General features: G+C 37.2%; 1 protein-coding gene across 4 annotated transcripts; it reads right to left on the reverse strand.

The window, feature by feature from the left end:
• Positions 1 to 438: 438 nt before the first annotated feature.
• On the reverse strand, positions 439 to 22,812 carry LOC141619685 (uncharacterized). 4 transcript variants are annotated; one of them, XM_074436703.1, is made up of 33 exons: positions 22,680 to 22,812; positions 22,473 to 22,557; positions 21,394 to 21,481; positions 20,645 to 20,753; positions 20,140 to 20,238; positions 19,333 to 19,375; positions 18,362 to 18,433; positions 18,118 to 18,213; positions 17,806 to 18,045; positions 16,354 to 16,537; positions 14,916 to 15,027; positions 14,528 to 14,614; positions 14,296 to 14,434; positions 13,482 to 13,578; positions 13,224 to 13,286; positions 12,993 to 13,102; positions 12,398 to 12,502; positions 12,224 to 12,297; positions 12,016 to 12,091; positions 11,361 to 11,579; positions 9,856 to 9,927; positions 8,814 to 8,885; positions 8,664 to 8,728; positions 8,484 to 8,586; positions 8,027 to 8,158; positions 4,159 to 4,302; positions 3,418 to 3,525; positions 3,264 to 3,314; positions 3,058 to 3,135; positions 2,865 to 2,978; positions 2,107 to 2,303; positions 1,306 to 1,375; positions 439 to 754 (listed from the first exon to the last, which is right to left on the reverse strand). In XM_074436703.1, exons 2-33 carry the CDS (start codon positions 22,551 to 22,553, stop codon positions 566 to 568), a joined length of 3,489 nt encoding a protein of 1,162 aa, XP_074292804.1. In that variant the 5' UTR covers positions 22,554 to 22,557; positions 22,680 to 22,812; the 3' UTR covers positions 439 to 565. The 4 variants fall into 4 exon arrangements, with proteins under 4 accessions (XP_074292804.1, XP_074292805.1, XP_074292806.1 ...); XM_074436704.1 differs by having other exon boundaries at positions 22,690 to 22,804; XM_074436705.1 differs by lacking the exons at positions 18,362 to 18,433; positions 19,333 to 19,375; positions 20,140 to 20,238; ... (2 more) ...; positions 22,473 to 22,557; positions 22,680 to 22,812 and having other exon boundaries at positions 17,806 to 18,034; positions 18,118 to 18,209.
• Positions 22,813 to 23,176: the final 364 nt, after the last annotated feature.

Below are 23,176 nucleotides of genomic sequence, written 5' to 3' on the forward strand. Positions count from 1 at the left end.
GAAACTGCTCATTGATGGGCAAAACTCTCACAAGCAATTTATGAGAAGCTATACAGTGATTGATAACAAAAAAATGTAAAAGGCAAACCAAACAAATACGGGTTAATATTAAAACTAAAATTACGAATTTGTGGTCCTATGAAATCATTTTGGTTTTAAATCGCAGGACGATGAAGTTCCTATCTACAGAGTATCACATAATTATCTCAATTTTCATCAAGAAATATTTGACAAGATCCGTCGCTCTTAAAGTCACCAGTGACAGTTCTTTTAACAATTCTCGCAGGCTTAGTGAAAATATGTTGTTAACCTTGAATGAAGTGTCGAAATGCTGGGCAACGTGTAACCATTGCGAAGTAATTGAATTAGGTTAGAAGCTAATCATAAACTACCCAAACCTTATGGTCCGAAAATTGTGGTGCATAAATTTTCTGTCTATTTCTATGCTCAGATGTTCTTCAAATATATATGCATAGCCTGTAGTAGGCTGTAGTTCGTGGGTAATTCGACAAGGAACTAACTAGCCAGTGTGCTTCTTACCATCTTGTTTCGTAGAAGATCTGAATCATACTGTCCGAAGGAATCCACGAACTTCGACCAGAAAATTAAGCAAGTTCTTCCGGAACCTTTGGTAATTGATACGATCAAGAGCTGTGGATAGCTGGTTCGCACTCGTCAAGGTATGTAAAGCGTTTGCTAGTCTAGTCTTGAGAGTTGGGTCAGTCTGCTTCTCAATCAATTCATTGCATAAACGCTGGAAAATTTGAGCCGAAGAATTTGGTCAGTTGAGTGCATGCAAGTTTACCTCAAGCCCAAGTAAGCTAACAGAATTAATATAAGGCAGCAGCTGGAGTATCAACTCATCATCATATCAATACCTTACTTCCTACGTCCTACGACCTACGTATGTGACCTAAAGTAGTTGGTAAAGTCAGTGAATAGAGGTACTCATGACATTTGATCAGCATCATAAGGATTCATAACAGCCCTTGCGCCACCCTTTATACTACTACCAATTAAAACCCAAATCATTAATCTATTGCCTAATACAGAACATTGCTTTCGTGAAGCCAACAAGGTTGCTGACTTCATGGCTTCTGTTGGACATTCGAGGTGGTTTGATAGCCGGTGGCTTCAACTTACCTCCCTCATTCGAAAGGATGAGATAGGTTGGTCCTACCCTAGAGGATCAACCTAGTTTTCTTACCTAATCAAAAAAAAAAAAAAAAAAAAAAAAAAAAAAAAAAAAACATAATGTAGTGTGTTTTTTAACACAGAATGTATATAATGAGATGGGATGGATACCTGATACAGAACCTGCTCACATAGAATTAGAGGAAGAAGAGCATCCGCTGCTGAGCTCACCAGATCAGTACTAAAATTACAAAGGAGTTGTTAGAATGCTTGCGTAGACGCCCAACAATAATACAAACAAGGAACTATAACCGGGAATATTGTCCGCAAAGACAAACTTTTTAGAGGCATTTGCCATTGTACAAGCCTTTCTTAGGAGGGAGGTTGCACATATGCAATCCCTCTGATCATCTAGAACATCATGCCTCCTTAGGCACAGGCACAAGAATTAAGGAACCTTAACAGGATATGATATGAAGTCACAAATCACAATGACTACAAAATAGGAGAGATTCCAAATACTCCGTAGGATGTTTAGATATGCTCAATCTAAAAAGAGTAAGGGGTTTAAGGGTGTGTTTGGATTGAGGGATTTGGAGGGAAAGGAAAGAGAGGAAGAGTAAGGGATTTAAAATCTCTTGTTTGGATAACAAATAAGAGTGGAAGGAAATGGAGGGGGAGGGATCCATTTTCCCTCCTCCAAGGCAAATCAAAATCTCTTCATAATGGGAAAGATTCGGAGGGAAACTGTATCCATACAACCACACCCCATTCCCCATTCCCCCTCCCCGTCCATTCCCTCCCTTTCCCTCCTATTTTGATATCCAAACAAGGGCTAAGGTGGTCAAAGGTGTATCACTTTCGAGGGAATGAGAAAAGATGTATAGTTTGAGACCATGAGTGGATGTGAACTTAAAAAGAGACTAGATGAGAGACACTAGCATTCATATGTCAACATCCAGGATCAAATACCTGTAATCCTCAAATAGGAGTAACTGCAGCAATGAAGGAAGGAATCTACTCAAAATGCCTTCTTGAAATTTGCCATCCGAATCTCTGAAGCCATCAGCATGTGACCCCAAACCAACTTTGCCACAGAGAGTTTCTTTATGGTGATGTGAGGCAAGACCTTTCAAAGCTCCCAGGCAATTGTCGACAACATCTGAATCCTACACCAGCAGCATGGCAAGGGAGTCAAAAACGCATAACCTTATCAAAGCCTATTAGCACATCCATACCAAAAAAAAAAAAAAAAAAAAAAACGTGATACAAATTCTTTTATGCTTTCTTTGCAGGGGTGAGAGGAACAAACCAGTGTATAAGAAATAGCAATATATGACAAAGGCGTGGAATGAAGGTGTTTTTTTTTTTAAAAAAAATAAGTAAAATACAAGTATATAACTTTAACTAAGGGACACCAATGGGGTGACGCCGTGACGCCGATGTACAAAAAGATATCAAAGATATACTCCGTAATATAACCTTGATTACACCGTGGAATGTTCTTCACTCTACTGGACAGCAATATATCAATACTTGCAGAATCAAAGGGAAACAAAGTGAATCCTAAAATGGAGATAAACTAGATGCGGTAGGCCAGCAGGCACATCCATACGATAATAAGTAGTGCATGTGAATATGTGATACATTGTAAATATTAAACGTCCACACATTTTTCGGAAATACTGAACCCCAAAAGAAGCTTCAGGGCGAAAAAAGGTTAGCCTAACCTGATGCCGTAGGCCAAAGTCCAAGATTCCAAGAATATGCACAAACGCCTCAGAATTTAGCTGCGCAACCAATTCTGGGTAAACCTCCAACATATGTGATATTAAAGCGATGTACTGCACATGAGATCAATGACATATCAGTATCAAATTGTAAATGTGCACCATCCAAATAACTATTGAGAAGAGAGCTTACTTCACGGCACAGCTTAGGAAATTTCAGAAGATCAAAAGATATCAAGGGTGTGATTATGTGGAGACCAAAATAAACAACCTGCAAATAAAAAAACATATAACCCTCCTGATCAGCATCATCACGAGAATTCTAAATTTCTCACAGAAATTATATTTATATCACACAATTGATGTTCCCTAATGAAGTGCATAGAACTGGATATTTACCTGACCGATACTTATACCTTGTGACTCTAAAGAGTCCGTCGAGAAGTCAATCTGTTGAGAATACAAATGAAAACAAATAGAATAATGACTATGATAGGCCACATACAATAATCATATATATCCTGGAATCTAAAGCAATCATATGGATTCATACCAGATCCTTTGAACAAAGGTTTGTTAGAAGCAGAACTAAAGCACGCAGATCCTTGTATTTCTCAGTCTTCGCTTCATTCACTAACGCGCTGGAACGGCTAAGTGTAACCTAGTATACAGTAAACAAAGGAGATCAGCGGTCGGTAAACTAAAAAGTTAGTGAGAACATATGATGCACATGATCAGTCAGACACTAAAATTAACATAATAGAGGCGCTAAAACTGAAATATAAAAAGAGCCCTACAAACAATAAAAGAACATGGTTGGAGATTTCTCAATCTATCATCATGACTCATGAGCAAAGGGCAAACAAGGGGCAAGGGATCAGCCTTTCACATAAACAGATAAAACAAACTTTTAAGGCAGAAAACCTTTTAGTAACTTTTAATAAGCAAGAAAATATTCCCTCCCCTTAATGACCCTCTTCCCGCTTACATTGTGATAAATCATAGTGCTCTTCCCATCACTTTTTATATCCTCATTTTGCTGCAAATTTACTTATATGGTCCTCTTAACAATTGTATTTGAAAAATTACAGAATACCATTAGTAAACCCGACTTTAGTTCCGACAACAAAAGCTTTTATCAACTAAATTAACCCACTTTATATTATCCACCAATTTATATCCTCACAAGATTACATGAGGCATGTAAGTCTCAAAATCACTCTATGCACTCATCATCCATGAGAAAGGTCTAAAAGAAAAATAAATAAATAAATTGAAGCACTCATAAAGTTACCTTGCCGATATTGTGGAATGAATACACACGCAGAAAACTCATACAAAATTCAATGAGAGCAACAGTTTCATGAGCCTCCAGGTATATAATTTGCCCATCAACCCATTCGGCAACAAATTTCAGCAGCTGATAGACAACTGCAGGCTGAAAATTAGGCATGTTAGCCAACACAGTATTTTATTTATTTGACCAGTAAAATACTCCCCCGGCTTAATCATTTGTTTACCTTATGCTTTGTTAAAAGTATTTTAATCAAAGGGGGAAACAAATGATTAGGACGAAGGATGTTTATCATTATATCACTAACAAAAAGCTGTTGAGTTGGTGTGGACCATGTAAACAAATACATAAAGAGGCAAGGAAACAAAAATGACCAAGCAACCACGCTATCTTATTAACCACAACATCCAAAACAAAAGAGAAGGCTTAAGGGGGCGTTTGGTACGGGAAAGGGAAAGAGAATGGAAAAAAGAAAGAGAAATGAGGGGAAAGGTATGGGTTACCCTTAGATTATATTAGTTGTTTGGAACAAGAAAGGACAATTCAATTCCACCGTATCCACCACCAACACCACAAACCACCTTATCCCACGCCACCACCACCATTAGGCAATTCACCGTCGCCGCCCAGTAGCCGCCTCACCGTCGTATTGCCGACCCCAACCTACCACACCGCCATACACCCTTAACCCAAACCCGAAACCAACCTAAAAACAACCTCCACCACCCACGAAACTCCCTCCCTCACCGTAGTAAACACCAGATCTGGTGTTTTATTGTGGTTGGCGGAGGCTTCGACAGTGTTGGGGTGTCGGAAAGAGAGGTTACCGGCGGGGGAGGGAGTTTCGGTAGGGTGGGATAGTTATTAAAGGTGTTGGTGTGGTGTTTAGTGGTTGGGGATGTGGGGTCCGAATGAGTACGCCGGTGAGTGGGCCGGAATGATGAGGGACCGCCGACGTCGCTGGTGGTGGTTGTGTCGGTGTGGTGGGTGTTGGTGATAGTGGTTGACGGTGGGTGTACGGATGTAGTGGTGGAAATAGAGAGTAGGAGGGAAAGGGTATGGGCTTACCCTAGGGGGGGTAGGGGTATGGATGTGGATGGTTTTGGGGGTAAGAGAGGGTATGGGTTACTCTTTGTTTGTCTCAAACAAACAACAACAAAAGGAATCACCCATTTTAATTCCCTTTCCCTTTCCTAAAGCCCCCGAACCAAACGCCCCCTAAATGTTTTTCTCATGGAAGCTCAGTTCAACATTACAAAGCAAGTTTGACTTGAAGTGAAAATGATGAGACTAATAGCTAAGATCCACAATACATAGTTCCTAAAGAAGAGCACTGCTAAACATTAGTCATATGCTTCTACCTAAAGTTAACAATCATTATCTTGCCTCCACCTCATGCATTTCCCAAGATGTGTAGAACTCATCAACACTACAGAGGGAAGATAGCAGTGTATAGATACTGAAGTTCAGTTCACAACATCGTTCATTTACAATGGGCATCATGCCAAAACTCAGCATAACCTGCTTTACTTCGAGGTAACAGAATAGGAAACAATTGCTACAGCCAGCTATGGAGACCAAAGGCTACAGGTCTGGCCCTGACCCGAGCATGTTCAAGAGCAAAACAGCCTAGAATATGTACTATGCTACTCCCTCTGATTCAGAATGACTAATGCCACAATGACCAAGGAAGCAGTAAAATATTGGATATAAAGTGCAATTGTGATTTGAAATTTAGCAAAAGAAATAACAAAGAAGAACCACTTGATTCAGCAATCAGCATGGTCTTCTTACAACTAAAATGTGAGCCCAAAAGGCAATGATAGTCTTTACAAATCATCACAAAAAGGAAATATGACAAGTGCTTCTGAATCTGAAGGTATATACTGTCAATTTAACACTAGGGGGCCATGCCATTCTACCAGGTCAGTAACCCACTCTCAATACAAATATCAAGTTAATTATAAATATTAATGTATAGGCGTTGATGAAGAAGAATTAACACATGTACTCTCTCCCACGATGTTTTCACACTTAGGAATCTGTTGGCAGGAATCAAATTAACAAAGTGAGGAAACATGGTAGGATGAAAGGATTACTAGTTATATAGAGTATTTTTGATAAGTAATACATATCATACTCCCTCCAACCCATAGCAAAGTTCCCAGGATTCACATATTTGTAGGTCATGGGAACTTTGGTGTGCATTTGAGGTACTATCGATTAAAAGACACGAAGATATTGACACCCATGTACAAAAAAGATACCAAGGGGATGAAACACATTTACAAAAAGATTACTATAAGGCGATGGCGCGACGCCTGTAATACAAAAAAAAAAGATTCCAAGGGATCGACACCCATTTACAAAAGATCCCAAGGGACGATGGTGAGACGCCCGTACACAAAAGAAGACCAAGAAGGTCACAAATTATTAATTATAAATTCCTTAACCCATAAATAATGAGGATGAAGACTACAAAGAAATAGACATTTGCAGATGTGTTTGGATAGACATGTAAGCACCATGTCACATCCAGGGGCGATTCTAGAAATTGGATAAAGGGGGTGCGAAATTTTGCTTAGCCTGCTCGAGTTTAAACAAAAAAAAAAATGAGGCCAAAAGCATAATTTATCACAAATATATACAAAATTTATATTTTTCTCATGTGCTTTTTTGTGAGAGACTCTATATTATGAAACTATTAGACGAGTCCAAAAAAAATGTAGAGTAATTCACAAATATACTCTTAAAATTTATTCAAAAGTTAAATGGTGCTTGTAATTTTACTAAGGTATTATTTAACAAAAATCACAAAAACTTGAATAAGGCGGTTATGTATATACTTACTTTATTCAAAAAAATGCCTTCAATGTTACACGAGTATACATACCCACAAAAATACTTACCAAACTTTGGTTGTACGTGTTTTGATAAATAAAGGATTATTATACAATAAATATTTGTACAACAATCTTACACGAGACCTGTTGTACAATTAATAATAGATAAATTCATTATATCAAAAAATTGTTCAAAAATAAAAAGAAAAATCCGCAATAAGTTAAATCTCAATTCACATGCTTATATCTCGTGTACAAAGGAGTGTTACAGCCAGATCTTTCGAACACGCTTAAAAAATTAATAAAAAAAGCAGCAGGCAGTGGGACTTAAACTTGCTACCTCATAGATTAACAGTTGACGCTCAAACCACTACACCACTGAAGCTATATTGTATTTCTACTACAGAACTTTTACTTATCTTTGGGGGTGCAGATGAACCCCCTGCACCCCCTCTAGAATCACCTCTGGTCACATCAACCCAAACTATACAGCTCTTCATGAGATAAAGTAGAACACGTGGCTAAAAATAGAAACACCTATTGGTATACCCTGCCAGAGTGCCAGGGGCGAATTTCATATGATATAGATGGGCCTGTGTTACTCGATTACTAAGTAATTAATAGTGATGGACGAAATGACATCATCGCCATGAAATCATGATCGAGGTAATTTCCTCACATCAAGATTTTAAGTCAGAATTTTTATTTCCTAAATTCAGCAGACTAACCCATCAATTGACGATAAATCTTAGTGTAGGTCCCTTAAATAAAGAGAGCACCGAGGAATATTGACATCAAATAGGAGGCTGCAAAGATGCACCACGAGAAGACCTAGTCTTAGCCTCTTAGGTGTAGAATTGGATACAATGAAGACAAAAAGCAAGAAGTAAAAATTTTCAAAAATCAAAACCCACACCCTCTCGCCTATTAACCAAATTTGTGAAAGTACCCAAGATGCTACGTCCACCCTGGATTCTATGCACAAACTGAGAATATCAACACACAGGAAAGAATATGTTTGGTACCTCGTCCTTATAACTTTCAAGTAGACTTAAAATAGGTTTCAACACAGAACACCCCATCTCATATATTGCCTTGTGCGTCCGAGGTTCTGAGGCACTTACAGCTCCACGTAGGCGGTCGAGCACGCAACTAACCTACAAATTAATTATTGAATAAGAGCAAGCAAACACTAGGGATGAGCAAACCAAATACCCGATAAGGATTTCAAAACCGTATCAGATACACAGTTTTTAAATTCAAAGCAATGGGGATAGGAAACGAAAAACATGATACCCGGACAATGTAAACCAAAAAATTTCGTGTGCCCAGAATATCAATGTCCGCCTTGTGTTTTTCATTTTATGCGATTCACATCCAATACAGTTTAGAGTTTAAAATAACATATTGGATCTTTTTGCTCACTCCTAACAAAAACATCAGACAAATCATAGAATCTGCTTTCGTATAGATTTTACCTACCACCAAGATAGTTTCTGGTTGTTGGGAAACTTTCTTCAGATCATGCTTGCCAGACAAATCGACAAGGTAAGCAGTCATATGATGCATCAGATCCCGAACATACCTTCATTATAGCAATAGACAATAGTCAGTAACATTCAAATAATGATCCCCATCACAGTCAATATAGAGAATGCTTACTGATTTGATTCGTCATAATTTCTCAATCCAGATGCCGAAATAGCAAGAGTGCGTGCAAGAGACCTCTGACACCAAAACAGAATTTTTTTGTTACAATTAATGGGCTTTCAGATAAGAAAAACCAAAAGATGTAGAAGCACTGAGCATTACTTGGTGCGCACTACCGAGTGAGAATAGAGTTTTCCCATTAGCAAAAGCATTTGCTAGATCACGCCAGGAATCCTGCAGCATGATGCTGAATATTAATTCCACTTGTCCACAATAAATATAAGAAGGCTCCAACAAAATAGTATATAGTTGCTTCTGCTCTTCAATAATTGCTGGTTTCCTCTTTTGAATATGACAGACATTTAGAGGAACCTGTGCACTACCCTACAAAGGCTATTGGAGATTATCTCCAACTGAATAGTGATCAGCAAAATACATCGTAGCCAAAACATCATTTAGAGGCACGTAGGTCACTAAAGTAATCGTTTCGCTAATTTGTACATATTATATATCTCTCACCGACCAGGTGTTAACTAAACACATCCTACTGTTAGAAACACAGTTCACTCGTGTACTGATCATTGGGAAGTACACCACGGTCTTTCTGACGATCCGGAAAAAAATCTTTTGAGACAGTATATTAAAAACACACAATCAAAGGATAAAATTTTGTACAGAGCTACAGAAATACGAATCAAGATACTCTATTATTCTCTGACTTTGTCAAGGTCGAAGCAGACAATTGTGGGTTGATTCTCTAATATGGAGATCAAAATCTACTACGCTGGCAACGAACTGGGATCCAGGAAGTACAAATGGAACGTACAACAAGTAGAAAGGGGATCATTGCGACAACTTGTCATTTGGACAAGACAAAAATATAGGAAGCTGCAACCGTTATTATTCAGTACTATATAACGTGAATCCAGAAAACCGTACATGTGCCAATACTGTGATGCTAAAGATATTGAATATATACAACAACAACAACAACAACATCAGAGCCTTAATCCCAAAATGATTTGGGGTCGGCTGACATGAATCATCCTTTCGAACCGTCCAAGGGTGAACGCACGCCTCAAAATGCGAATAAAAAAAGGGAAAAGATATTGAATATATACGAACATAAAAAAAAAAAAAAAAAAAAAAAAAAACAGCTAAATGGGATGATGTATAGCATAAAGAAGGATGCCATATCACTCACCAAAGAGACCAGATGTGAACATATAACTCTACGTCGAACAAGGCCATGGAGCAAATGGCGACAAGTGAGTTCCTGAGAACAAGGATGGATAACGACTCTCATAAATTATCAACGACAATAAAAAGTAGGAAATAAATAAGGTCACAACTAAACACAAAAATATGGACGCGAAATTCTAAAATAATTCACGTTAACCTAATCGTACCTATTTTGGGATTAGGTTATCCAGTTGTTAAAACAAACAAGTACAGAGTATCTATAATAGTAAATGCAAGTATACAACCAAGGATAAATAGAGCTATGACGCCACAAATAACATTCCAGAGCTTACATAGAAGGCTGCATGTGACTGATGCGTAGTTCCAATAATCAGTGAAGACAATAGAATTTTTAGTTTTTATAAGAACTCAAACAACAATTTAATGGCATTAACATAAGAATGTTGTCCACTTCCATTCGAAACACTTGCTTTCACCCAACAAACTTTTTGTTTCACCCTTTTTCACTGATCTCACATCATACCCATTATTATTTTATTGTCACGTGGCAGGATCAATAATTTTCTCCATATTTCCAATGGAGCCAAAGACTCATTACTCTTTGGTTCTGGATTATGATGGAGTAAAGCAAAATGGCTTACTAAAGTGGCTGCGCTTCTTTCTCTTGTGAAGTAGCAGTCCTTCGATGCAGTTCTCGACGCAATTTTCATCTTGGGTCATTCGGAAACAGCCTCTTTGTGTTTCTAACACAAGGGTAAGGCTGCGTACATCCGACCCCTCCTTACCCCGCAATTTGCGGGAGCCATTGAGGCACTGGGGTAATGTTGTTGTTGTAATGTTGTTGTTGTGGCAGGATCAATAATAGTGGGCTACAAATTACAATATAATACTCCCTCTGTTCATGAATAAAAATCCTGGTTTATTTTGCGCAAAAATTAACATAATGAGATGTTATGGAAATGCCATTTGGTGAAGGATGTAGGGCCACAAACCGTGATGACCAAAATAACAATAATAAATGAAAGATTTGAAGTGGGAAGTTTATACAGCCCAAAATGAAAACCATCAAGTTTTATTCAAGGTCTGAGGGATAATAGAAAACACGACAGTTCACTAATTTTGCCCAACAAAGTTGAAGATTTTTTATATTTACATAAATATATTTGTCAAAGGCTGTCCCAGGAAGTTAATCCCTTTCTTTCTTTCTCTCACACGATCCTCAGAAATCACAAGACCACCTGGGATATGGGAAAATCCCAGATCAGGTCACGTCGTAAGAGTACAACGTTGCGTAGATGATACCTTCCTCCACTCTGCTTTGGCAGGAGCATATTGTATGGTGACTTCACATTTCACATGACATTATTTTCTTAGTTGTAGTCACCACCAGAAACTTATTAGTTAAAGTGATTACCTTCATTATCAGCTCTCACTAACTACTTGTTTGATTGATAAGAGGTACACATGTCGAGAGTTCTAGAACACACCAATATAATAACTTCATACCTGCAAATTCTTCTCCCCAGGATATGAAATCAATGCTGTCATTGAAACTCGAGTAATAATATTGAGGATAAATTTGCCCTGACTATGTTCTCCAAAATAATCGAACAAAGCTTTCCTAGAATATCGAAGCGGTTTTGGAATATTATTAGGATTGGTGACACTACCCTCACATGGCATCAAATATGTGCGAGACCATCGAGAAAGGAACCATATAATTGCCTGCACAAAGAATATATAATATAAATAATATGCAAAGATCCATTGCTTCTTCTTAAGTTGGGATGTAATGGACAAATGAGAATTGCAATCATTTGTCAGTAGTCTGTGTGCATGTCAACAGACCACTACTAATGTACTCAAAGGCCGTCTCAACCAATTTGAAGCTGGAGGGAAAACTTAACACATCGTCTGCGTCAACAGACCACTAACAATTTAACTCCTTAGTCGTGATTAATCTTAACTGAAAAAGAAGTTATGAGAAGACTTGCGCATCTTATGGAAAAGATTAGACACTTCCAAAACAGTGTAAGAAAACATATTATTCTTAAATCAAAAGGTTCTTTTTGTTGTTAGGTTGCCCCAACCAAAACGTCACCAGCAAGCATATAATGCCGATTAACTTAAATTTTTGAAAGTAACAATTATCAACGTATACCTCCATCAAACGAGGACTGAAGGTGGACACTCTAATTTCTGGATCACCACTCTGCTCAGCAAAATGTAAAATCGAACTGCATCAAATGACAAATTATTGCCAGGCAAACGTCAGATGTTGCCAGAATATGACATGTTCTTAAGTAACCTTAAACCGAACAGCAAGTAGTACTAAGAAGTGTCCTTTGAGAAAGCTAGGAAAGTATTACCTGGAAAGAACGACCACTGGATGCTTGTCACCATCAGTGCTACTGGCAAAGTGCATCTGTATTGCCTCAGGAACCTAAATGCAAACAAAATGGTCACTAAAAAGCAGGGAAAAAAAAGCATACAAGAGTAGAAAGAAGGTGATACACAACAAGAGTAACTTAATAGGCACTTACCAAGGGTAGCTCTCCTTCTCCCTCCTCCGCAAGAACATGCCCGGTTATCAGCAAAAGTGAATACAATTCTTCTAATATTGAAGTTGGATCTGATTTGCCTCTCACCTAGAAACAGCAAAGACAAACTTTGAAAACAAAAGCTACAAAAAACCTGAGTATCCATGACATAGTAGATACTTTAAACAAATTTCAGCAGTTTCTTAATGAGATACTGAAGATGTCAAGAAGAACAATGTATGAAAGGGTCCATCATATTATTAGTACAACTATCATCTCACCATGAACAAAAATTCGCACTTACAAAAGGGGGGGAGAGAAACTAGTATGGCTATTATCCAGCCTCCCCTAAACTAGCAGCACAGGGGATACTTCAAAATACTGCTTAAACCAAAAGCAAGCAGCCATCTTATACTCCTAGATAAAGAAGCGCAAAGGATTTGGAAAGCCATTTTGATTGAGTTCATTATATCATAAAGCCAAAGAAATATGGGCAAGCACCAAAAAAAATCCAGAACACAGTTTGGATGATAGGTTAGCAAATAACTAATGAGTAACTTTACCTGAAGACTTATCAAAATAGAAGTAACAACATTACCTGGTGAAGTTGTGCAAAACGTTCCATGAAAAGTTTAGTAAGGAAGGGAATTGAATATTCAATAGATGCCCTTGCTAAAAGACCGTAAGAACTCAGCCTTTCATCCATGCCTGTGAAAAAAAAAATATATAATGGAAACTTACTACTGTTGGGGCATAGCAGCTTAACTGCTGACAGAAATAAGAATTAACAAGAAAAAAGAAAAAAAAGGAGCTAACAATGAGCTCTAACCAAAAACTGAAGCCTGAAGGTAGTCGTTCCCATCATCATCATCGAATGCTGATGCAGACGCAGCTAAAACAAAACCGAGAAAAAACATCAGACAAACATTGCGCAAAGTTAGGCCCTATTTTTCGGACTGAAATTGTCTAACTGATCTGGAGTGGAAAATTTGAACAAAAATGAACCGAATTGAAATTAAGTCCAAAATAACAGGGCCGTAATCTCACAAGTGCAACAAATATCGAAATTCTTTCAAGAAGGTAGTACCCTTTAGCTCAGACTCCACTATCAATGCAAAAAGATTGGCTGCTGCACTTAAGCTCTCAGATGGAAGAGGTGGATTCCCACTGCTATTGTCAATCGGCTGTAGAAAAATCCGAGTTACGCGACATAAATTGAGAACCAAGGATGAAAGGGCAAGAGCCAAGATACAATGTTTAGTTATAAAACGCGCGAGGCGAACAGAGGCAACAAAGCACGAGACAAAGTCACACGCCTCATAGACACAAGGCACACTGATTTTTAAACAAATTTGTATTTTCAAGATGAAGTTTTGTGCAATAGTTCCCTTTTTTGGACTCTAAAGAGGGTTAGCATATAAAGGAGTAAATGCTTGGGATGAAGCGCCAAAGAGAAGACCATACAAACTGCCCAAAAGAAAAAAGTATTGAAGCTTCATACAAATTTGCCTCATTAGGTTGTGCTTTGTCTATAAGGCACGCCAATGCGTTTTGGCTACTGCCCACTGAGCCTTGGACTTGAAAGCTCCCGAGTGGCTCTGTTTAAACTAAAATACAATGGCCACAGCTCATACTACAATATTTATGCCAGAATGATCAGAAATAAATATAGCAAAGATGATACTGTTCATAATGTATCAACTTGTTCCCCTCAGCCCGCATAAATAGAAATGGGAAAAAACAGTACAGGGATGTCATGGTATGCAGAAAGATAAAATGTTCTCTTAATCATTAGGATTTAGGAATTCGTGCATTGTACTATATCACGAGGAAGCTGTACAATAATAATACAGAAGTCAAAAAGATCGTGTAGCCCAAAGATGAAAGATGTAGGTGCATACCGCGAGAAGTGCAGCCCATGTATCTAATAAGATATCACGTGCTACCCAGCTCCAAGTCTCCTCATCTGTTTCTGTAGCCATAAGCGCCTTAACAACTTCACTCATCAAACCAGACAATAAAGTAATCGTTCCAAATGGACTGCAGATGACCCAACACAAAATGGTCAACATTAGTAATGCAACTAAATCAAGCTGTCTTATCAAAAGCAATTAATAGATTTTAGCTGCTAACCATATGGACTTTAAGAGCCTGTCAAACACGAATGGTGAAATTATAGTCGCTATAGCCAATAATGCCCGACAGCCATCAAGCATCTCACTGAAATAGAAAGAAAAAACTCACTGTGATTCAAATTGAAATCAAAATATCAAATGTTTGGATAAAACCCAGGTAATCTCATTTGCCATATCTCATAAACTACTAACTAAATTTGATTTACATGAACATGGTTTAGATCTGGGCCACAAAAGCAGATCTCGACTGGTCTATAAGGATTTTTAACGTTACTTTAACCACATTTTGAGGCCGAAATGATCAATTCTGAGTTTGAGGTTGAAACCCATGTATAACACCATAATGAAAACTGTAACTGAGTTAGAAAACACATGCAATATGTAACCTTTCACTCTTCCCACACTCAATTTCCCTTGCAACTGCATCTGGAGGATGAACCCATTGAATAACTCCAGTAAGCAATTGAACAAGATGGTGTTCTTGCATGAGCGCATTATCTGCACCAACGAATAAAAATGAGATGTTAGAAGTCGACTTAGTCTGCCCATATGTTTATGGAATAAACTATAGTGTCAAAGTATTTCGATCAGCAATATGTAAAAAATAGTCAGTACTCAAAGCACTCAAAGGACGTCTTGATCGTTCGAGGAGTAACCCACTAGCAAAAAGAAAGTGGCTGAAGAGACAGTCGTCCGTAGGCTAAGAGATAAGGGTGAGGGGGAGACTGAGAAAGTGATGGATTGTCAAATTTATCAAGAAAATCAAGAAGACAGAGAAACAACAAACAAAATGATCTATTTCTACAACAGAGATTAGTGGTACAATTCCTAACTGCCATTTACATCCTAATGTTCCCTGTTCAATGAGGTGGAGTTCAAAGTGATTTTCTCTTTTTGTCATCTCTTCTGGCAGCTCACCATTCACCAACACTAGCAGGTGGTAAAGTAGGTAACTATCTCGTACAGTTACTAGAAGACATAGGGAAAATTACACCTACTTCCACATCAGAACCACACCACCTCAAAATTTCTTTTTACATGACCATATGGCTGCACGTGTCATTGGCAAATCTCATCTTTTTTTCTATAGTAATAGAAAGTTTTGGATGCATCGGACAGGTGACTCTCCACAAAGTGAAGTGTTAAGCCTAGATTAAATGATATAATTATTGATCATGTATTTTTGTTCCATCCGTAAACCGAAAGTCCCCAACATTCATTTCGATTAGAAGTCGCCCAAATTTCTCAATCCATTCATTTTATATCTCTATACAACAACAACAACAACAACAACAACATGATTTGGGGTCGGCTAACATGAATCATCCTTTAGAACCGTGCATGGGTGAACGCACACCTCAAAATGCGAACAAAAAAGAAAAGGAAAAATGAAAAACAAATGGGAGAGTGAAACATAATACAAAAGTCAAGGTAAACTTATAGGTTTTAAAAAGCAAAGTCTGGATTTCTTTTATAAAAACTTAAAATTTAAATCGAGAATACAGATTTGAAAACCGAAGTAAAATTTAAGGTCCGGAATACCTTAAAAGTGAACCAAGTAAAAATATAAGAAAGTTGTTGGTAAAAAAGGTGTAATAAAGGAGAGAAGAACAAATAAAATTTTTAAAAAATAAATAAATAAAAACCCTAATTTTTTTACTTGATAACGCCATAAAAAAAAAGTCAATAGTTACAACAGCATACTAGATAAATACATATTTCAGCATGTCCAACAAGCATCGCAAGATAAATAATTGAAAACCTATGTACTCTAATCCAACTACACTAACATTTACAAATATTGCCAAGCAGCATAGAAATTACCAGCCGGAAATATACTCCCAGTCAAAGAACAGAACTGTACAATAAGCTTCCGAGCAGAGACTGCAATAGGGCAATCAATCCAGTACCCTTTGAGTGGAAACTTATGTCTCAGAGCTCCATAAATATTCAAAACCCAGTGGACATTGCCGCTTGAAAGTAACAGCTCCTGCCATGAAGGACCGGGCTACAAGACAATGCAAAAACCAAATAAACAGATCAAGTGAGACACGGCACAATAGGGCGGATCAATTACTTCTTGCTAAGACTTTGATGCATAAATCAGAGTATGAATAGACATGTTAAATAATCAAAATGCACGCAGGATATTCAGAACACCAAACTTCAATGTTAAAAAAGGAGAACCACAGGAAATAAAAAGATGAGAGTCTTTCAGTGTTTGAAAACAGCTAACAAAAAAAAGTATGATGAATTGGATACACACTAAAGATGCGCAAATTGTTTGCATACAATTTAGGGACGCCTGAATTACAAAGTTTCCATATTGATTCAATATTGACATCACCTAGAATTGTCAAACAATTTGAATCTGCAGGTTAAAAAGATGAAAATCATCTTATAAGAACTCTGACAGTAGACAATTTTGTTATTAAGATGTTTGTTTGTCTTTAAACGCATGATCGCATGAAGTGCAACAACAACTCATCATGCAAACATCAAACTTCTTTCATCTAGTGAAATGTTCTCTTTTTCGTAGGAAAAAAAGTTGTATTACTGAAGTAATTAACCTACAAGAGACGAGGATAGACATCCACATAAGCGAGTGAATTCAATAAGAGTTACAGTTGTGTTTTGAAAATGTGAGAGGGGATCCCTTAACAGCCCCAATGTTTTTGTCCATAAAGACAATAAATAAATACCCCAACATATAGTAAGTCCGTAAATGGCGATGATTCCAGACTCCAGAGCAGGGTTACCTAATTCGCTCGCCCCCCTCCGAATTGCGAATTAATTCGCAATTCGTTTTCAACTTAATTCGTCCCAATTCGCTTTTAATTCGCTGAGATGAGCGAATTATATGATTATGCTAAAAACCAAAAAAAATCAGGAAAAATTGAAGTATAGACAAGATACCTGATTATTTTGAAGTTTGAACTTTGAAGCCAAGCACAATGATTTGATTCACTATTGTAGATTTGTAGATTTAGCTTTAATTTGATTTTGATTTCTGACAGGAAGATGATTTTTTTTTAGCTTTGTTGATATAAAAGGATAATCCTTTTGCGAATTGGATTCGACGAATTACCGAATTTTAAAATAATGTAATTCGCCAGCGAATTGAATTCGCAAAATTGAGCGAATCGCGAATTAGAATTAAGAAAGCGAATTGAACGAATTGCGAATCCGGTAACCCTGCTCCAGAGGGACAAACCCGACTCTCCCTTCCAAGTTGCAAGAGTCAGTGAAAGCATTTACTAACATATGAAGCATTACCTGAACTACAAGGCAGTCAGATCTTCTTGAATAGGCCGTATCCGGCCTAGCATCGGCAGAAAAGACATCTATGTTCTTTTTACCGCACTCACTAGAACTGTACCGGAAATCCCAATTTAGAATTTGAAGCATCAGGCGTAGAGCAGCTGTGCAGACTTTAACTTCCGGGACCTCAGAAGGGGATTCAACTATTCGGTCCGTAACACTAAAAGCAGCTTGCTGTGCCCAACTGTAGAAGGTCTAAAACAAAAACGTATATTAAAATAACAATTAGCTGGAAAACATAAACGTGCTCATCATAGAGACAACCACCTTTAAATAGTCCAGCTCCATTGACTTCCTGCACTGCTCATGGAACTCTCTTGGAAGGCCCATGGCAGTCGAGGTGGAAGGCGAAAATTCAGAGACCTAGGCAAAGTTTATTATGACACACAGCATAAGAGGGGGAAATTTAGCATATTCAAAAGAAGGGTGAGGGGAAAGTTCTAACATGATTGAAGAAATAAATAAATGTTTTAAATTACTCAGAAAAAAATGTTTTAATAGCAAGAACTACCAGGGACTCGAGGAAATTTATCCCAGTGAATTGCACATCAACACCATGGCAGCCAGCAATTGCCTGCTTTATCTGCAGACAAATGGCAAACATTAGATGACGTACACAAAAGAAGATAGCACGCCATTCGGGAGTCATGAAAAAGGCAGAGCCGCACTCGAGTGCAATAGGAAGATAGGCGGCCAATGAGCTAAAGTTATGCAAGATGCCAACTCGTGAAGTCCAATTAGACAGAATAGAACAAATCGCTGATAGAGTATGATCCTCCTACCTCCCATGAAAAGTTCCGTTTAGATTTAAGAGGGAACGACGAATTCGAACCACCGTTGTGAAAAGGTTATTTAAATATTAAATCAGATGCATTGTCTTCCTCCACCCAAGTGATTAATAGAAGTAAAATACAAGCTTCTGAAAACAAACATAACCCTACATACCGCCAATCAAGCTTACAAGCTAATTTCCCAATAAGAAGCTTCTTATAAAACAGAAGCCGTTTGTAATATGTTTTAGATACAATCATACAACAATACACCCTGATATTTTTTAAGACTGTTACTCTCATCTTACTCATACAATCATGCTTCCACACCAGTATGTAGATGAAAGTAGATTGTCCAACCTCCAACAAAAATAAACATAAGAAAGGGCTCATGAAAACTCTTTGAGCCATGCTTCTACACCAGTACATAGGTGAAATTTGGCATGGATTTTGTCTAAGGTCACTAACATTTTACTGAGTACATGGATGTGCTAGTATTAGCACGTCATTTTTCTTCTCCCTTGCTCCTTACTCAAAAGTTGAACAGGCTACTCATTGACGCACTAATCAGCTATAAATATAACATCCACGCATACAGAAAAAATGGAAGAAGATAAAGCTACCGTAGCTACGTATAATAGTTCAGAGGAAGCAAGACATGGCCTGCAGACAAGTTCAAAGGTTTCTGTAAGAAGAAAGACAAACTCTGCACCTGAGATAAAAATGCCTCTTTCTCAGCAGCCTGGAACTCCAACCTGCACAAAAACCATAATTTTCCCGAATAAGTCAAACCAACCATGGTTTGAGTCTTTGAGTTGAAAATTAAAAAAAACTAAATTCTTATAAAACAGCAACCCAAACTTGTATGGTGGTAAAAAAACGAACATTGAAAGCATGGTGGCAAACAAACCCAATAATTCTGACACCTATGTGCATAGTGCTGCTTAAGTGCTTAGATGCTGAATTGCTGACCTCTATGAAATGGATGATACAATATTCTTTTTTCTCTATCACAGACTGTAATTAGACACATATCCAACAAAGGATCGTTTCATGGTAGCAGGCTAGAAGAACAGTTAAGTAAAAAACTTGAAAGGGCTATCATAGAAAATATATCAAAATTACAAAGGAAAAATTTAAACAAAGAAATCTTCATTCAGTTTTGACTTTTGACAGCCTAATTACAAAATAAACTGCCACTTAACCATGTTCTCAGTAGGCTTTAGCACAGGGGCATCCTTGACCAGCAAAGATGCAAAGACATAAATTCTGATGACGGTTCTCATCATATGTATAGGTGAATTTTTAGGAGAAATTGACCAGAAAGTAGAGCCCTTGCCATGTTACCCAGCACGGACAGACACCCTTACCGCATCAAAAATAGATGTTGCCAGTATACACAATTAAGCAAATAACATACACAGGGAAAGTATTTGTAACGACAAGTCGACAACCTACTGGACTGATTCATGACAAGAACAAACAACTTTCTTAAAGACCATAAAATCGCAAAACTTACCAGCCTCTTTTTAATAACTGAGCTGCCACGGATGAAACCTTTGATTGTACATAGCCATCAGGTGAACTTGCATGTTGCATGACAAAGCACAAACAGAAACTGTAGGAGAAAAATGGTAATAGCTTCAGAAATGATACAGCTATCCCCACATTTATATAGTACGGCAAATAAAAATTTCCAAATCCAAAATTTATCAAGGTCATTGTTCATTCAACAAGCTTGTGCACAGTCCATCGAAAACTAATTAGCAGGCCGTAGATAAATAGTTCAGTGTAACAATATTAAACTGTTTGAACCTTTTTTTTAGTGTTTGCTAAACACACGAAATGGCTTTCTAACAAATTTCTGCAGAAGAGAAACTAAATGATGATTGTTAGACCACAACATAGAAATTCTCAAAGTTGAGTGTCTATGAGAACCTGAGCTAAAAAAAACCTATCAAGTTTTATAGCCACAACATTTAAAGTAATTGTTCACGTCATTTCAAGTTCGCCAAATAACCCACCTAATCAAGCTTCTTTTATCTTCGGATGTCAGAATTCCCCATTCTCTGAGAGCTGCATCCCGAATTGCAGCTGCAGCCTGAAACCTTGCATTTGGTACTTGTGAATTATCTGAGTAAGTAGCAACAATGGCATTTGGCATGAGTACTAAGTAGACAAGTATGATGCATTATCAACTAGAATCTGTGTTTGCTATTAAGAGAATCGTCACAAAACAGTAGACCCGTGCCTTCCTCTTCGATGACATTTTCAAACAAGCTCTTGGAGTGGGAAGATAAGGGCACCCCTCCAAGATGCAATGAAATTGAACACACTGCCTTTGGGTTATGGGGTGAAGCTCCGCTAGGCCTAGCAAAATTGACCCAACTCCACACACCTACTGCGAAATTGACCGCAAGTCCAAATTTGAACAGATTCAACTCAAACTTTGTTGGACCCAAAATTACCTATTAGAAACCACCCAACAATGTCCTGCCCAAAATTATACCAAGTGCCTCAAACAACTAATTTGTAATCTTATTTAATATTCACAATAAAAACGACAAAAACCATCATAGTCATGAGTTGCACTGACCTTAATCAACCATAATTGACGCCTCTTACCATCCACCAATAAATGACCCAACAGAGGTGACCCACACCTCAAATGACGTGTATCCAAATTCAACCAAACCCATAATGACCCATAAGAATGCTTTCTACCACTATGATCTTCGCTAAAGATTTAAGAAAACAAACAACTTCAACTTACCAAGTATGAACTTGCACGCCTGATACGGCTGGGGAGATTGCCTTAGGGACAAGATAGTAGCCTCGGCACCAGAAGGATTTACGTGCATCTGACAAAAAGACATCACATTTATGAAATGGGGAAAGGAATATAGAGATTGAATTGATGTCTTTTAGGATATAGAAGTTTAAGACTATGATGAATAGGCCGATTATGCTCTCCTAATGACTACAAGATTTTAACAACATTTCATGATTACAACAAAATTTAGCCAAAAAAAGAGAAAGAAGATTAGTATACCCGAACATCACTTCAACATTATTTCATGACTACACCAATTGAAAAGATACTTATACCCAACACAAAATGCAATATTTACCCAAAAAAATCGAAAGAAGACTAGTATATCCGCACACAATTTCAACAATATTTCATAATTACACCAATTGAAACATTCTATATGTTCAACACAAAATGCAATATTTAGCCAAAAAAACGAAAGAAGACTAGAACATCAAACTTCATTTGAACAGCATTTCATGATCACACCACTTGAAAGAATACATATGCTCAACGCAAACATATTAAGCCTGAAAAAAGCGAAAAAAATACTATTGTATCCGAACATCATTTCAATAATATTACATGATTACACATTTCCACCAACTAAAATGATTATGTACTCCATAACTCAACACAAAATGCAATATTTAGCCAAAAAAATAAGCGAAAAACGACTAGTATATCCGAACACAATTTCAACAGTACTTCATGATTACACCAATTGAAACAATACACATATATACTCAACACAAAATGCAATGTTTAGCCAAAAAATAAGCGAAAAACGACTAGTATATCCGAACACAATTTCAACAGTACTTCATGATTACACCAATTGAAACAATACACATATATACTCAACACAAAATGCAATATTAACCAAAAAATAAGCGAAAAACGACTAAAATGATTATGTATATCCGAACACAATTTCAACAGTACTTCATGATTACACCAATTGAAACAATACACATATATACTCAACACAAAATGCAATAATTAGTCAAAATTAACAAAATGCGAAAAAAAAAAAATACCTGAATCGAAGAGCAAGCAAGCTCAATTGTATGCATAATCGATTGAAGACGAGCGAAATCATTGTGTTCTCCGCCTTGCATTTTTCTGCGATTTCAAACAAACAAAAAACAACAATAATCAGCAAAAATTAATCGATTTTTCAGTGTAATTTGATGAATTTAGTTAGAAATTAAGTAAATTATGCGAAAGATTGAGAAGAGAATTACACGAACTTACGAAGTAGGTGGAGAGAGCGAAGAAGCACAGTTCAGTCGACGGAGAAGACGACGGTCCTCTAAAAGTGGAAAGAAAGAGCCGGTCACACAAGAATATAACACAATTTTTTTTATTTTTTTTTCGGAATTACTTTTTCATATACGGATTTTACTCTTTCACATACATTTTGTCATTAATTTTCCATTTAGTGCCCCTCTAATCTCAAACATAGCCAAATTAACCCTTTCTTCAATCTTTTTTCCTAAAATGAAATCTAATTACTCAGAAACTTTAATAATGGATCTTAATCCCATACAAGCTTTCATCAATTCTGAATTGTTCAACTATCTAAACCTTAAAATACCTTTTTCTTAAGTAACAAAATTTGAAAGCAAAATTATTTAGAGTGCCACGATGAAGACGGCAAGGAGATGTAAAGATTATTGATATTGTTGTTGAATAATCTGAAAAATTCAAGTATGTTTGAGAAATACAAGTCTTATTATGT

The sequence above is a fragment of the Silene latifolia genome, chromosome X (genome assembly GCF_048544455.1).
Source record: "Silene latifolia isolate original U9 population chromosome X, ASM4854445v1, whole genome shotgun sequence".
Taxonomy (NCBI): Eukaryota; Viridiplantae; Streptophyta; class Magnoliopsida; order Caryophyllales; family Caryophyllaceae; genus Silene; species Silene latifolia.